This window comes from Balaenoptera acutorostrata, chromosome 11, assembly GCF_949987535.1.
Source record: "Balaenoptera acutorostrata chromosome 11, mBalAcu1.1, whole genome shotgun sequence".
In the NCBI taxonomy this organism is placed as follows: Eukaryota; Metazoa; Chordata; class Mammalia; order Artiodactyla; family Balaenopteridae; genus Balaenoptera; species Balaenoptera acutorostrata.
Genome location: NC_080074.1, coordinates 99,683,228 through 99,699,477, shown reverse-complemented (window position 1 = coordinate 99,699,477; position 16,250 = coordinate 99,683,228). Strand labels below are relative to the sequence as shown.

The window sequence follows — 16,250 nt, the reverse complement described above, 5'->3', positions numbered from 1 at the left end:
TCCATTTTGTAGGATGTGTCATTACTTCATCTCTTTATAACCAAGTAAAATACCATCGTACGGATGTACCACATTTATTTATCCATGTATCAGTTGATGGACGTTTGGGTGTTTCCACTTTTGGGCCACCACAAATAATGCTGCTAGAATATTCATGTACAAGTTTCTGTTTGAACATTTGTTGTTAATTCTCAGATATATGCCAAGGAGTGGAATTGCTGTGTCATACAGTAATTATATGTTAATTTTTGAGGAACCACCAGACTGTTTTTCATAGTGGTTGCACAATTTTACATTTCCACCAGCCAATATATGGTTCTCATTTCTCCACTTTCTCATATCACAGTTCTAATTTCTCCACATTCTCACCAACAATTGTTATTATTGGTTTTTTTGTTTATAGCTATCCTAGTAGGTATAAGTGGATCTCACTGTGGTTTTGATTTGCATTTCCCTAATGACTAAGGATGTTGAGAATCTCTTCATATGCTTACTAGCCGTCTGTAAATCTTCCTTGGAGAAATGTACTCAAGTCTTTCAGCCGTTTTTAACTTAGGTTGTCTTAAGAGTCCTTTATATATTCTGGATACTGACTATCCAGAATATATACAGATAATATTTGTAAATATTTTTTCCCCATTCTGTGAGTCTGAAACCAAATCCTCCTAAAACAAGAGTTCCCCTGCTGAGTTTATGATTAACCTCTCTATCCAAAACTTTATCCCCTTTCTTGTCCCACCTCATTCCCCTCAGTACTGAGTCCTATCAAAGAAAAGGGAGGATTGAAAACGACCCTTCGGGGTACAAAAGCCCCACTGTGTCCCCTGTTTCTTGTTTGTAGAAAAAGGCTTTTATCTTAGGCCTTCCCTGAGTTCCAAAGAGCAGACTTAAGCATGTACTAATTAGGGACATTCTTAGATTTAGGTATTTGATAAACTTTAAGTTAATTTTTGTGTGTATTGTGGTAGAGGTCCACATTCAGTCTTTTGCGCATAGATATCCAGTTGTCTCAGCATCTTTTGTTGAAAAGACTGTTCTTTCTTCCGCTGCATGGTCCTGGCACCCTTGTCAGAAATCAGTTGAACATAGATGTGTGGGCTTATTCCTGGACTCTGAATTCTATTCCATCATCTGAATTTTGTAATTTAACCTTTTAAAAATCACTTTTGGATTTACTTTAATTTGGCATTTTTATCTCCAAAACTTCCAAAATTATTTATCATTGATTCAGTTGATTGAAATGAGCCAGAATCAAATTTGCTGTGGGAAAAGTTTACTAAACATCAAGAGGGTTTCATAGCAATGTTATTACAATGTTAGACTAAACATCAAGAGGGTTTCATAGCAAAGTTATTACAATGTTAGACTATGTTAGAATTACATGCTTTGCTACTAGAAGCATTTCTAAAGGTATAAATTTATGAGACATTAGGAATCCATTTCAACATATCAGAAAGGGAAATTATGACAAAAATATGAGACACCACATAGCATAAACATACAATATGAATGAATACATGAATAAGGATTTTTAATATTTAACTTTCACAAATTATGTACAATAAGAATAAAATAATACAATTATGTGTTCAACCTTTCCTGTGGATCTGTTTATCTGCGTTGCAAGGGTTGCTAGGTAATAATTGTACAGTGTTATGGTTATTCTGAATATTTTTCTCACAGTCCCGGATAGTTATTAGGGACAAATGACCACTCTCCACCATGCTGGCTCACACCATTTTACTGGATAAAACACGATTTCATTGCAATGCTCTGTCATTCTTCCCTCCCAACTATTCTTCTGTCACAGTCTGTTATATCGTCACATTTCTTTGAGAGAAGCGACACATACACACAAAAAGGGGAAAACCTTGACCTGGTTGGCATTGCTGAGGTTCAAAGACCCATCAGAGAGAATAGATTTTTCTTTTCAAAACATTCAAGCAAGTCCCTTCCAAGCATTCATTAGTTATATGGGAAATGTATAGTTGCAAAACTATGATTTTAAAAGGATCTTATATATATATATTTTAAAATTTATTTAGTTTTTATATTTGGCTGTGTTGGGTCTTCGTTGCTGTGCGTGGGCTTCCTCTAGTTGCGGCGAGCGGGTCCTACTCTTTGTTGTGGTGCGCGGGCTTCTCATTGCGGTGGCTTCTCTTGTTGCAGAGCACGGGCTCTAGGAATGCGGGCTTCAGTAGTTGTGGTTCACGGGCTCTAGAGCGCAGGCTCAGTAGTTGTGGCGCACAGGCTTAGTTGCTCCGCAGCATGTGGGATCTTCCCGGAGCAGGGCTTGAACCCGTGTCCCCTGCATTGGCAGGCGGATTCTTAACCACTGCACCACCAGGGAAGCCCTTAAAAGGATCTTTTTGCAGATTTGTTACTTGAGGTATAAATTCACTTTTAGTGTGTCTTCTTCACAGCCCTCAAATTCATTTTAAGATCCTTTATTATACAAGAACCTAAAGGTGACCAGGCATTTTCCATACCAAGAAAAAATCCTCTGTACGTACAAACATAAAAACATGCTTCAGACAATTAAAACATACAACACATGCTTGGATATTAATGCTTTGAAGAGATGGCTTGGGGTTACAATCACCCAGGTTCTGTCATTAGGAAGTTCTGTGGATCACAGGGTGACAGAATTTTGTTCACTTGAAAGTGAGCCCCAATGGAAAAGAGTAGAAAAATTTATCATTAATACCACTGAAAACTCAGAACAAGAATCAAATAATAAAGGATACCGGTTATAAAACATTTGATCCTCTCACCATGCTCCTCAGCATTTACCTCTGCTTTCTCTCTGCTTAAATGGCAGAGTATTGACACTTAGGGGCTCCCAGGCCTTGCAGTTCTGTCGTTTCCCAGTAGGGGACGATGCTGCATTTAAAAACTGCACCAGTTGCGGCATTAACCCTGGTGGGTCTGGGTTCCTTCTATTTTCAAGACATTTTAAAAACATCTATGAATACTTTTTTCTAAACTCAGAGAAAGTGAGAGTTGAAGAAAAACAGAATTCTTGAAGGATAGTTCTTTCACCCACTATCTTCAGAGGTATTTCTTTGTATGTGACATTCTTGAAGGTTGGTATCAAAGTCCCAAAGTACGAAATGCATCTCGTAAGTCATCAACCTCATATAGGGGCTGTGGAGAAAAAGAGAGAGTGGATGACTTTGTAAATATTTTTGAAGAAAGTAAGGGGAGACGGGCTTCCCTGGTGGCGCAGTGGTTAAGAATCCCCCTGCCGATGAGGGGACATGGGCTCGAGCCCTGGTCTGGGAAAAACCCACATGCCACGGAGTAACTAAGCCCGTGCGCCAAAACTACAGAAGCCTACAGCCTGTGCTCTGTAAAGTTTTCATCAGAGGAAAAATAAGGAGAGAATGATAAATACACACACACACACACACACACACACCAATGTGGGAAATATAAGAAAAGGAAGTATAAGTAGCTCCAGGGATAGATGACTTTGGAGAGGGAAAGAAAATGTGAAGCAAAGAAGCCCCTTAACTTACCAAAAGGATGCGTCGAAGCTGTCTGGACAGACGAACCGAATTTTCATGCAACCCCTCCCAGGCTTTGAAAGTTCTTTCATGATTTTCCACAAAAGTATTCCAGCAATAAAAATAATCTATAAAAAAAAGGAGGGGGAAGGGGATAGCTCAGATCTCAAATCATGAGGAAAGAAAGAAAACCCTGGCTCCCCCCAAAGCCTTGGGTCCAAGCCATTGGTTCTTTTTTTTTTTTAAATATTTTATTTATTTATTTGGTCTTGCTGGTTCTTAGTTGCAGCAGGTGTGCTCCTTAGTTGTGGCTTGCAGGCTCTTTAGTTCCTGCATGTGAACTCTTGGTTGCGGCATGCGTGTGGGATCTAGTTCCCTGACCAGGGGTCGAACCCGGGTCCCCTGCATTGGGCGCGTGAGTCTTAACCACTGTGCCACCAGGGAAGTCACAAGCCATTGGTTCTTTTCCTCCAATTCTAGTTGATAACTTTTGGCTCCAAAGGCGAACCAGAACTCCCAGAATTCTGCCCCCGTGATTCCCCCCCACCCCGGCTCTTCCCAATCTGAATTGCAAACCGTGCTTTGCTGAGCTGGGCAGAAGAGTCCCTGCGCACCTTTGAAGGTCATGATGGCGATTTGGACCCCAGCGCGGTGCAGCCGCCGCAGCCCCTCGGGCTCCGCCTTGCGGTTCTTGTCGCAGAAGTAGAGGCGCGCTGTGAAGATCCTCAGACTCAGATTGGGGTACCCTCTCAGGAAGTCGGCAACGTGCCGCGCACAGTCGTAGCAGGGGCTCCAAGACGTGAACCAGGTGACACGGTAGCACCGCCCGGGGTCCAGGTCCCAGTCGGAGATGTAGCGGAGGAAGAGCAGTTCCACGTGGCATCCCGCCTGGGGAGAGGGCAGAGGGCTCAGCGGAGGGTTACTGACCTTGACCTGCCCTGCCGGTAGCTTTACAGCCATTAATTCGTGTCCCTCCCAGGGTGATCTTTTTTTGGGGTGTCTGCAGTTTTGTCCTAGGTTACAGGAAGGATAAGCAACTGCTGGAAAGGACACAGTGTAAGTGGTGAGCCCGAACACTTTGCACTTTTGGCCCTAGGAAGGGAAAAGCGTCCAGCTTTTCTGTGGAATGGGGAGGATGGAATGAGTTGGGTGGATGAAGGAGCATCATATATCTCAGATTTAATTTTTGTTTGTGAAGTTCCTTTTTCTTCCTTGGAGGGGAAGGAAAATGGCTTGGAAGGGCTGTTGATGTAACATTGTGGAAATACGCTGGACCACTAAGTGGAGGTCAGAAAATTTAGGGTTAGGAGATAGATTATGAGACTGACAGGTGAGTGTTGTTTTTTAAAATTAATTAATTAATTTATTTATTATTTTTGGCTGCATTAGGCCTTCATTGTAGTGCGCAGGCTTCTCATTGCACTGGCTTCTCTTGGTGCAGAGCACAGGCTCTAGGTGCGTGGGCTTCAAGAGTTGTGGCTCGTGGGCCCTAGAGTGCAGGCTCAGTAGTTGGGGCACACGGGCTTAGCTGCTCCATGGCATGTGGGATCTTCCTGGACCAGGGATCGAACCCATGTCCCCTGCCTTGGCAGGCAGATTCTTAACTACTGTGCCACCAGGGAAAGTCACTGAGTGCTGTTTTGAGAGAGGTAATAGGCGCCACTGGGGCTAAGAGCAATTAAATACAGGCATACCTATATTATTGTGCTTGGCTGTATTGGACTTTGCAGATATTTTGCGTTTTAAAGGTTTGTGGCAACCTGGTCTTGAGTACGTCTATCAGCATAATTTTTTCCAACAGCATTTGCTCATTTTGTGTTTCTGTGTCACATTTTGGTAATTCTTGCAAATTTCAAATTTTTCATTATTATATTTGTTATGGTGATCTGTGGTCAGTGATCTTTATTACCACTATGATTCGCTGAAGGCTTAGATGATAGCAGTTTTTAGCAATGAGCTTTTAAAATTAAGGCATGTACTCTTTAAAAAAAAAATTTATTTGGCTGCGCTGGGTCTTAGTTGTGGTGCACGGGATCTTTACTTGTGGTGCAGGGGATCTTTACTTGTGGCATGCCGGATCGGTAGCTGCATGTGAACTCAGTTGCGGCGTGGCATGCGGGACCTAGTTCCCCGACCAGGGATCGAACCTGTGCCCCCTGATAGTGGAAGTGCAGAGTCCTAACCACTGGACCGCAAGGGAATTCCCAGCAAGTTCCCTTAATACTGCAGAAAAGTCATTAGTCCCAGAATCTGAAGACCTAGGTTCCATTTCCTGGCATCGCCACTCTTGTGACTTAAGTCACCCAACTCTTGGATCTCCTGATTCCTCATCAGCAGAATGACGTTTTGTTGTGAGGATTAAATGAGAGGGAAGGAAAGGGTTGTTAACACAAAAGCTTTCTATGTTTAGAATGTGTCTTATTACCAAATAGGAAAGAGATTAGAATGTAAAACAATTGCAGTGGGATAATTTACACAATACAAATGGAGGCCAAAAAAATTGGAGAGTAAAACTAACCTTAGAAACTAGCCAGTGTCATTCCACCCATGGATTCCTCCCTGGGATTCCACCAAGACTAGATGTCACTGCATGTTATGAGAGGAAATATTCATTGGCAGAAGAGTATGTGAACCCATCTGGGTTTTGGTGAAGAAGTCTCTTGGAAATGTAATTCTCTGATCTTCAAGTTTCAATGAATGGCTTCCCTGAGTTTTCTGAGGCTCACTATTACGTATGTTATTTACTGGCCTACGATCTAGGTGAGCAGGAAGGAATAGAACTCATTTGGAAGACAGAATGGAGTCATTAATTTTTCCTAAATTTTTCTTCCTTAAATTTTAAAAATTCTAAAGCCACAGTTTGTTTTTCCACATTTAAAATTCAGCTTGAATGAGCTGTATATATTCCCCCAAATCAAAAGCTTCTTTCTTTGGATATCTTCTTTAATCTCAAAGGCAATTTGGATGCTGGGGAAAGGAGAGGAAGTTTGGGGGCAGTTATTCTTGGCATTGAAGCAAGGTGTGGCCTTGCTGTGCTCAGCATGATTGGGGAGGACATTAAATGACACCCTTTGGGGTATTTCTATTGTGGTTGCAGGGACATGTAAAAAAGAGATTAGAGGAATCTAGTGGAGACAAATGAAACAGGCTGAAAGTGGTACCATCAGCAGGTGGCTCTAAAAATGCCCTGCCTGGGAAGCAGGTATTAATTGATACCTTGTTTCGAAGGTGCCCAAAGTCCAGTGAGAAGGAGGTGGCGCTATCCCGCCGCTTCACCACGTAGCACAAGTAGGTTTCATGGCGGCCCTTAGCCCAGCGCACGTTTTTGAAGTGGTAAAGAAACTTCCTCTGCTTCATCAGGAGGCTGTGGGTGAGAGGAGGGAGGAAGTGCAGGAGCACCGCTGATCCTCTGGTCACTCCTGGCTTTCCTTCAGCTTTTTAAAAAAAAAATCTGTAATACTTGGGCCAAACCAAAGGAGATGCTCTTGCTTCCCTTTGTTGGATGCCTGAGATTTAACTGAGCTTGGAATCCATTATAACCCCCTTATCAGGCTTATATTTATAAGACCAGTTGAGACAGCAAGAAACCCAAAGCCATACGCGCTCCCAGGGTAGGCTCCTTCCATGGCTGCCTTCTAGATGCTGATAACTTGGAATTACTAACCTGTTCCCCAGTCCCATACTGATCTTTTCAGGTTTCCCCTCCAACCTCTATCTAAATGTCCAACATGGACCTCAAACTCACAGGGTTAACACAGTATTCCCAAATCGCCCTTTCCTGAGCTGCCTCTCCTCTCCTACCCATTTTCCATCCCAAGTAACTGGGCTAAAAGCTTGGAATCATTTTTGATTCTCCTTCACTCCCCATATTGAATTAATTCATTAATCATCTAAATTTATTGAGTCAAACTTTCAAATATTTCTGGATTTGTTCCTGCTCTACTTCCTCTGTTCTCTGCTTCAGTCCAAGCTCTACTCTTTCCCTTTATCCATTGTCCTGACCTCTTAACTGGTCTCTGCCCACAGTCCCTTCAAAATAACATTTTCCACGAGGTGCCTGAGAGATCTCACAAAAGCCCAGGTGTGGGCCTGTCATTCTGATACCGAAAAGCCCCTAACTTCCGCTGGTAGAAAAAACTCCAAACTCTTTAATGCAGTAAAGCTTTTACATTTGGACATCAATCTACATTTCTAGCCTCGTTTCCTAGTATTTTCTCTTTTCCGCATCACTTCAGCCTCCCTGCCACGCCTGCAGCAGGACCCCTGGCACTAGTCTTTTCTTTCCAGCCACCTGACTGCAAGCTTCCCTGCCTTTTTTTCCACTGGGCAAAACCTACCCATCCTTCAAAGCCTTAACCACAATTTCAGATCTGCCACTGCCACTATGCACTGCCACTATGCCAAAATTTCTAGGCAAAATCGAACATTAACAGCAACAAAAAACCCTCCCGTAGTTTCCTACTGTTCTCCGCTTATCCTTATGAAAGCAGTCAACCTTTGTTATCAATTGATTGCTACATCTGTCTCCTCAATTAGAATTTCTGTTTTGAGTCAGGAAGTGTCACTTTTTGAGTCATGCTTTTTAAAAGTATGTCAACTTGAATACTACTAAAAAGTAGAAAGTTAAAAATTTTTAAATGTTTAACCAGTATATCTAGTGATAATTAGACATACTATCTAATGACAATTACTGTTAATATACTTACGTTTTTCGTTCTAGGCTTTTTTATAGGCATGTATTTACAGGATTTAGATTAGGCTGATTTCCTGTGTAAATTTGCAATATAATCTAAATATTTTGCAATGTTCTTCACACACGGGGGTTGTGGGCGGGGCGGGTTAGGGGCGGGGCGGATTGCTCTTTGTTTCCCAGCACAGGGTCTTGCATATCATAAGCACTAAATTGAGTTGAATTTGTGGAAATACTCTCTGCTGACACAAGTTTCTTTGTGGTTGTGAACACACCACGAGCTACACAGTGTGGCTGATACCAAAGCATCAGGAGTGAGTGTCCCTGGTTTTTGTCCTTGGACTTTTCCAGAAATGTACTTATCTAATCTGTGGAGATAATGTTGCCACCTAGTGGCACTGAGCAGAAGTGCAGAGGACTTGTCAAAGTAATGACCTAGTCAGTAATTTGAATACGGTTTGCTGGCAAGAGAATTGAAACTTTTTTCAACTTTTTTTTCTTTTACATTGAGGTATAATTTACATACTTCACCCATTTAAAATGTACAGTTCTATGAATATTGGCAGATGTAAACACCCAAAACTGCTACCACAATCAGGATACAGAATATTTTCAGGGCACCCCTCCTCCCCAAGTTTCCTCACCCAACTTTTCAGTCACTTCTTCCCCTCCCTCCCAGGCAACCACTAGTCTGCTTTCTGCAACTATAAATTATTTTCTAGAATTTCATATAAAGCACACATTATTTCCTCCTTTGTGTCTGACTTCTTTCACTAAGCATGTTATGACTGTGACATTCATTCCTGGTGTTGCATGTATCAGTATAGTTTGTTCTTTTTTACGGCAAAGCAATATTCCATGGCTTAGATACAGCACATTTCGTTTATTCATTCACCTGTTGATGGACATTTGGATTGTTTCCATTTGGGGACTATTGTGAATAAAGCTTCTACGTTGATGTACCAGTCTTTGTATGGACATACGTTGATTATTGATATTTTAATAATGAAAAACATGAGATAGACCCTGAAGTCAAGTTCTCAAATGTCACTCTTAGTAAGCAGATAAGCAAGGGCTGGAGATTTTTAAAGCTGTTGCAATTTGAATGTCTTCCTCACACACATGAAGGTTATTGGAATCCACTTTTTTTTTGGCCGTGCTGCAGGGCATGTGGGATCTTAGTTCCGCCACCAGAGATCTAACCTGTCCTCCTTGCAATGGAAGCACAATATCTTAACCACTGGGCTGCCAGGGAGGTTCCTGGAATCCACTTTAAATCCTGAGGCAGGGCTTCCCTGGTGGCGCAGTGGTTGAGAATCTGCCTGCCAAGGCAGGGGACACGGGTTCGAGCCCTGGTCTGGGACGATCCCACATGCAGCGGAGCGACTAGGCCCGTGAGCCACACCTACTGAGCCTGTGCGTCTGGAGCCTGTGCTCCGCAACAAGAGAGGCCGCGACAGTGAGAGGCCCGTGCACCGCGATGAAGAGTGGCCCCCGCTTGCCGCAACTAGAGAAAGCCCTCACACAGAAACGAAGACCCAACACAGCCAAAAATAAATAAATAAATTTTAAAAAGAAAAGATAACTATCTTAAAAAAAAAAACAACCCAAGCACTCTCTAATGATTTAAATGGAGTATAATCTAGAAAATTTTTTTAAATAAATAAATAAGAAATAAAAATAAAAATAAAAATGCACATTTGACAGGAATCCGAAATGGATGCTAACAAAGATCTAATAATAATTGGCTTTATCTTAAAGTGATGATGATTTACACGGTGACCACCACAGCACTACCTCTGTTACTATTACGATTGTTAAATAATTAACATAATCACCCTCAGCATAGACCATAAACCGAATACATAATACATGCTTAATAAATACGGGAGTGGAAGAAAAAAAATTCTCTCTTTGGGGCCCAGTTTTAAATAGATTAAGCATAATCTATTCATATCTTATTCATTCATAATTCATATTCATAATCTATACCAGTAAATTCCTTTTACATTTCACCTGTCTTCCTGGGGTGTGTGGATGAGAAGTGGAGGAAGGGGGGACTATATGATGCCCTGCAGGTGGTGTGGGAGCCCTGTTACCATGAGGAGCAAAAGAGTGTCCTGGGAGTATGAGAAAGGACAGGGCATAGATTAAAGAATTCAGATAGCCTTCTATCTCCTACCCCACATGAAAATGCAATAACTCTGTTTCCATCAGAAGTTACCAGTCACAGTGAAGTGAATGGCATGACTATGGCCTTGTTAATGAACTATCTTGATCCATCACTTTCTTTAACTATAGCTGGGGGCCTATTTGCAGCACCCTATGCTCCTTTGGTTTCTCTTAAGTGTACGAAGGACTCAGCAGAGACAGTCTGTAAGGCCTGCAGGTTGACAGCTGCGCAGGACAGCTGTGTTCCCTGAGGCAGAACACTGGCTGCATCCCCAGCAATGCAAACCAGAGACAAATGGGTTAAAAATAATCGTGACAAGGTCACCCTCTCCTGCCGTGTGCCATTACTACTGTGCTCTGCAGATAGTATTTTCCTTAATGAAAATCATGTATTTCCCTTTTTCCTCCTGTTGAATTTCATCTCCTTTGCCTTCTCTGACTTTCTCTGAATTTCAGCTCTGATTTTACCATTGCTTTGCATTTCATTATTTACAAGTATCTCCACTGAGCCTTTTTCCTCTCTCTTTTACCTCAGATTAGTTTTCAAAATCTCACTGTAAACTGAGCTGACATTTGACATTTTTGCCCTCAATTTTCTGAAGAACATTGAATCTACCATTAAGATTCTTAGCTCTGTAGTTTAAATTCTTTGTAAAAGAATTAAATTGAGATAAAGTATGGATCAGGTGTAAATTTTCATACATTTGCAATAATCAAAAATAGGAATAGATTAAGTTCTATGAAAATAACATGATTGTCATAAACTTCATGTGAAGACATTGCGAAAATCTTACAAAATACACACTAAAGAAGTAAGTTAAGTCATGTCTGAAGAAATGGAAAGACTAGGTAAATAATAAATGCCATTTAACTGCCTAACAATTGGGCGTATAATATTAAATAAGTTGCTTGACTGATTTATCTCCTTATAATAGTAGACACAGTCATAGTGACCTTCAAGCAATTAATTTTGAATATTGACATTTAAAAAATAATTTCTTGACTGTGTAAATTATTCAGTAAAGTCTCCCCAGTAAAGTTTTTCTTCGAGGGCTTTCATAGTTGAATGTTTACAGAATAATTACAGTTACCACTACTGTTAGTATAGTATTGCTATGAGCTTTTCATGATTTCAGTCTCTTAACATTTGCTTGGTTCATATTACTACCATAAACGAGTTCTAACTGCAAGGACAAGTCAATACATAGTGCAGAAAAGTTCTTTTGACTATGGGAAAAAAAGAGAAAGAGACAGTTGGGTGGAAAGCATGTTAAGATCTGAACAGAAGATGAGACAGAACTAGAAAAATAAATGTGCATCTTGACCAAGCAGATCTTGTGAGTCAGACAGTGACAGGGGAGAAGGGGAGAGTTTACCCATCTGATTACTCAAATTTGCTCTGAGCGAAAGGCCAGCACAGCCACCCACGAGCCGACTGCTTTACCTGTCCATGGTGGACTCCAGCGTGTCTTTCGTGGCTCCCTGAAAGTCTTAGGAAGGGAAGCTTTCCTCCAGCACTGCTGCTGCACTGGCTGACAGTGCATGGGCCCTGACATTCAAATCTGAACCCAGTTCTGTAGGCTCCTCCCCACAGCAACATCACCACCACCAGGTACCCCAGCTGCCTTCCTCCTGTGTGGGTCCAGTGAAGATGGGCGGGGTTTTCACACGCCGAATCACATAGGTAAAATGATTGAGGGCCACTCTGCCTAATGCAGAGGTTCCTTTAGGGCTGCCTCTTTAAAAGTCCAGTCCGTGCTCCACAGGTAATAAAGATCAGGAGACGGGAGGAGTAGACAGTTTGTAAATTGTAATCGTGGTAAAATGATATCTTTAATTTTAGAAGCATAATAATAACCGTAGTGACTTTATTTATTTATAATTTTATTTTATTTATTTACTTTCGGCTGCGTTGGGTCTTCGTTGCTGCGCGCAGGCTTTCTCTAGTTGCAGCAAGCAGGGGCTACTCTTCATTGTGGTGCGCGGGCTTCTCACTGCGGTGGCTTCTCTTGTTGTGGAGCATAAGCTCTAGGCACGTGGGCTTCAGTAGTTGTGGCACATGGGCTCAGTAGTTGTGGCTTGCTGGTTCTAGAGCACAGGCTCAGTAGTTGTGGCGCACGGGCTTAGTTGCTCCGCGGCATGTGGGATCTTCCCAGACCAGGACTCGAACCCGTGTCCCCTGCATTGGCAGGCAGATTCTTAACCACCGCGTCACCAGGGAAGCCTGTAACATTTACTTAAAAGCATCTTGTGTTCCATCAGCCAAAAGCATCTATTCCCTCATTTAATTACACAATATCTCTGAGTCTCAATAGAGATCAGCACTAACTGCTCCTGCTTTGTGGCCGGGCAAGTAAACTCAGTTATATAGGACTTAGGACAGAGATTTTGCTTCCCAAACCACTTCTTTGATTGCTTTACAAGAATTGCTAGAAGACTAGATGATTACACCAAAGGATTTTTGCATAAGCCATGTTTTCCGCAAAAGCCATATATTAATTTGAAGTCAGAAGCAGCAGCATCTCAAAGAACAACAACAAAAAAAGATTTATTTAATCAGAATCAGCATCTAAATGACTGCACTGAACTTGGAAAACAGGTCGGGCTTTTCAAATAAGAGGCTTTACATTCCTTCCCTCATACAAGCTGGCCTATTAAAGATTTTGCTTCTCCCTCCTACCTGAGGCCATATGCATTCTATTTATTCATTCAATAGAAACTTAATACCCACTAGATGATAGAAACTGTGCTGGTGTTACAATAGTGAGCAAAGCAGCAAGGGTTCCTGCTCTCTTCCTGCCTCAAGGCTTTGAATACCATCTATACACTGATGATCCCCCAAATCTGTAGTTCTAGGCTGGACCTCCCCCTTGAACTCAAGGCAAGTATGTCCATCTTCCACCTCAGCATCTCCATCTGGATGTCTGATGGGCATTTCAAACATGGCTGAAACTGAGCACCTGTTCTCTCTCCCAACATGTAATCTGCTCCTCTTGCTGCCTTCCCTGTCTCAACGGCATCAATGGCAATGTCATTCTTCCCATTGTTCAGGCCAACCTGGCCATCTTCTTGATGGCTCTCTTCCTTTTAAATCCCATGCCCGGGGGAAGGCTGGGGGTGGGGGCAGGGAGGGATAGACTGGGAGTTTGAGATTGACATGTACACACTGCTATATTTAAAATAGATAACCAACAAGGACCTGCTGTATAGCACAGGGAACCCTGCTCAGTATTCTATAGTAACCTAAGTGGGAAAAGAATTTGAAAAAGAACAGATACATGTATATATACAACTGAATCACTTTGCTGTACACCTGAAACTAACACAACATTGTTAATCAACTATACTCCAATATAAAAAAAAATTAAAAAAATAAATAAATCCCATGCCCAAATCCTGTTCACTGACCACTTTCACCACCTCCAGGTCTAAACAACCTGGATGGTTACATTCAGCCTCTCAACTGGTCTTCCTTTCTTCAATTACAGACTATTCTCTGCACAGCAATCCTTCCAAAATATTTAATTTATTTATCCTAATTTAAAAAAATTATTTATTTCTTTATTTTATTTTGGTTGCGCTGGGTCTTTGTTGTGGCAGGCGGGCTCCTTAGTTGTAGCATGCGAACTCTTAGTTGCAGCATGCATGTGGAATCTAGTTCCCTGATCAGGGATCGAACCCGGGCCCCCTGCATTGGGAGCCTGGAGTCTTAACCACTGCGTCACCAGGGAAGTCCCCTGAAATATTTTAGCTCATGTCTCTCTGTTCTCAAAAGTCTCCATGTTCCCTCATTTTCTCAGTAATAGCCAACATCCTTACAGTGGGTCACCAGACCCTCTGCCACCTGCCCCTGCCATACCTCTCTCCTTGCTTGCACAAAGAACACACAGGAGCAAAGAATACTTGCTGGCCCTTCTGCCTGGAATGCTATTCCCCTGTATATTGTTACAGCTTGATCCCTTATCTTTACTCAAATACTCCCTCGTAGTTGAGGCTTTTTCTTGTCCCATATCTAAAATTTCAACTATATCCCATCATCCTGACCTTTCCTTTTCCCTTATCCTAATGTATATTTCCCTTTAGCACGCATCACTTAAAATACAGTGTTGTCTACATTGATTGAGTCTTAGGTCCATGAGAGGAGGATTTTTTGGTCTGTTTCTTTCTTACCCACATGGAGAAAAAGTACATAGTACCTGGTATAATAGACACTGAAAAAAATGTTGAATGAAACCAATAAGGATCTCATGGAAGTTAAATTCAAGTGGGGAAGAGACATTAATTAAGTAATTGCATTCACATGTAAATGTATAATTAAAACAGTGATGTTTGATATGAAAGAAAAGTACACATCTCATAACAAGAGACCTAACTGGCCGAGGGACCGGTGAGAGCACTACTGGTTGGGAGGTGGTGATAGCTCGCCTCTCAGTCAAGATCCTTTTTAGATTATGGGAGGAAGGGAGTATATGGAAGGGAGTATATTTCTTCTCTACATTCCATGCCCAACTCAGAAACTTTCTAATCACATCCTTTGTTGAACCATAGAACTCTACCCTTCCCTATTTGTCCTACACCTGTCCTCACCCCATCGATACCAGGACTTTAAGGGGAATTTCTAAAGTGAGCGTTAATTCAAATAATAGCTAATGCTTTGAATTCTTATAATGGTTAGGCTTGTGCCGAGGCTTTAAATAAAAGCTAGGCAAATTTAGGAAAACTGGTGGTGGGGGCATTCTCTTGTAAGCTCCTGAGTTGTGATCAAGGTCACTGATTCTCTGGATTACGAATTCTTTGCTCCAGTGTGGGTCCCCAGAGGGGGTTGGCATGATGCTAGTTCACTCTAAAGGACTCTCTGGGAGAGGGTGGATTGAATGTGGGGCAAGCCTCACTTCCCTTTACAATCACTTTCCTCCAGTACAACCACACTAAACTGTAAAGGTGCAGCAGGTTTAAATATTTATTTCTTTATTTGGCTGCATGCGGTCTTAGTTGCAGCACTCAGGATCATTCATTGCAGCACACAGGCTCAGTAGTTGCGACATGCGGGCCCTCTAGCTCTGGTGCACGGGCTTAGTTGCCCTGCAGCACGTGGGATCTTAGTTCCCCGACTAGGGGTCGAACCCTCTTCCCCTGCTTTGGAAGGTGGATTCTTAACCACTGGACCACCAGGGAAGTCCCAAGGTACAGCAGGTTTTATCAAAGCTTTGGAAAGCCAAAGGGAATGATGCATGTGAGAGAAGTCACATACATTAAATCATTGTCATATACATCAATACATTAATTATAGCTTTTTATAGTTTGAATATTTGCAAGGAATTAAACTCTGCACAGGAGCTCTGCTCATGACCAAACCCCACTCCTAGCCTTGCTCACCTGTCTTCACGTCCACTCCTCTGTTACAAAACCCTACCCTGTGTGGTCATGGGCTATTCTCATCCAAGGATCTAAGCTTCCTCTCTATACATTCTTTTCTCCAAGTCTAATTATCTGTGGAATAATTCCTCAGGGCACCAGAAAGACAGGAGATGGTCACCTTTGGCATAGAACAGATGAGTGAGGAACATAGGGACGGAGACTTCTCAAAATTCCTCTAAAGGGAATTCCCTGGCGGTCCAGTGGTTAGGACTTTCACTGCTGAGGGTGCGGGTTTAATCCTTGGTCAGGGGGAACTGAGATTCCACAAGCCCTGCAGCACAGCCAAAAAAAACAAAACTAAAGTTCCTCAGCAGAAGACAAGGTGGGATCATCCAAGGGCATGTAAAAATGTGATCCTTTGTTTCCTCAGATATGAGTTGCACTTTTATCCTATTATCCACCGATTGTCCAGAGAATAACACAAACACACACACACACACCCTTCCAAAGAATAAATATTA

At 42.1% G+C, this 16,250-nt stretch overlaps 1 protein-coding gene across 1 annotated transcript; it reads right to left on the bottom strand.

Moving 5' to 3' along the window:
- Positions 1-3,093: 3,093 nt before the first annotated feature.
- Positions 3,094-11,823, bottom strand: AICDA (activation induced cytidine deaminase). The gene is made up of 5 exons (XM_007196169.1): positions 11,816-11,823; positions 6,726-6,873; positions 4,124-4,397; positions 3,522-3,637; positions 3,094-3,147 (listed from the first exon to the last, which is right to left on the bottom strand). Exons 1-5 carry the CDS (start codon positions 11,821-11,823, stop codon positions 3,094-3,096), a joined length of 600 nt encoding a protein of 199 aa, XP_007196231.1.
- Between the last annotated feature and the right edge of the window lie 4,427 nt (positions 11,824-16,250).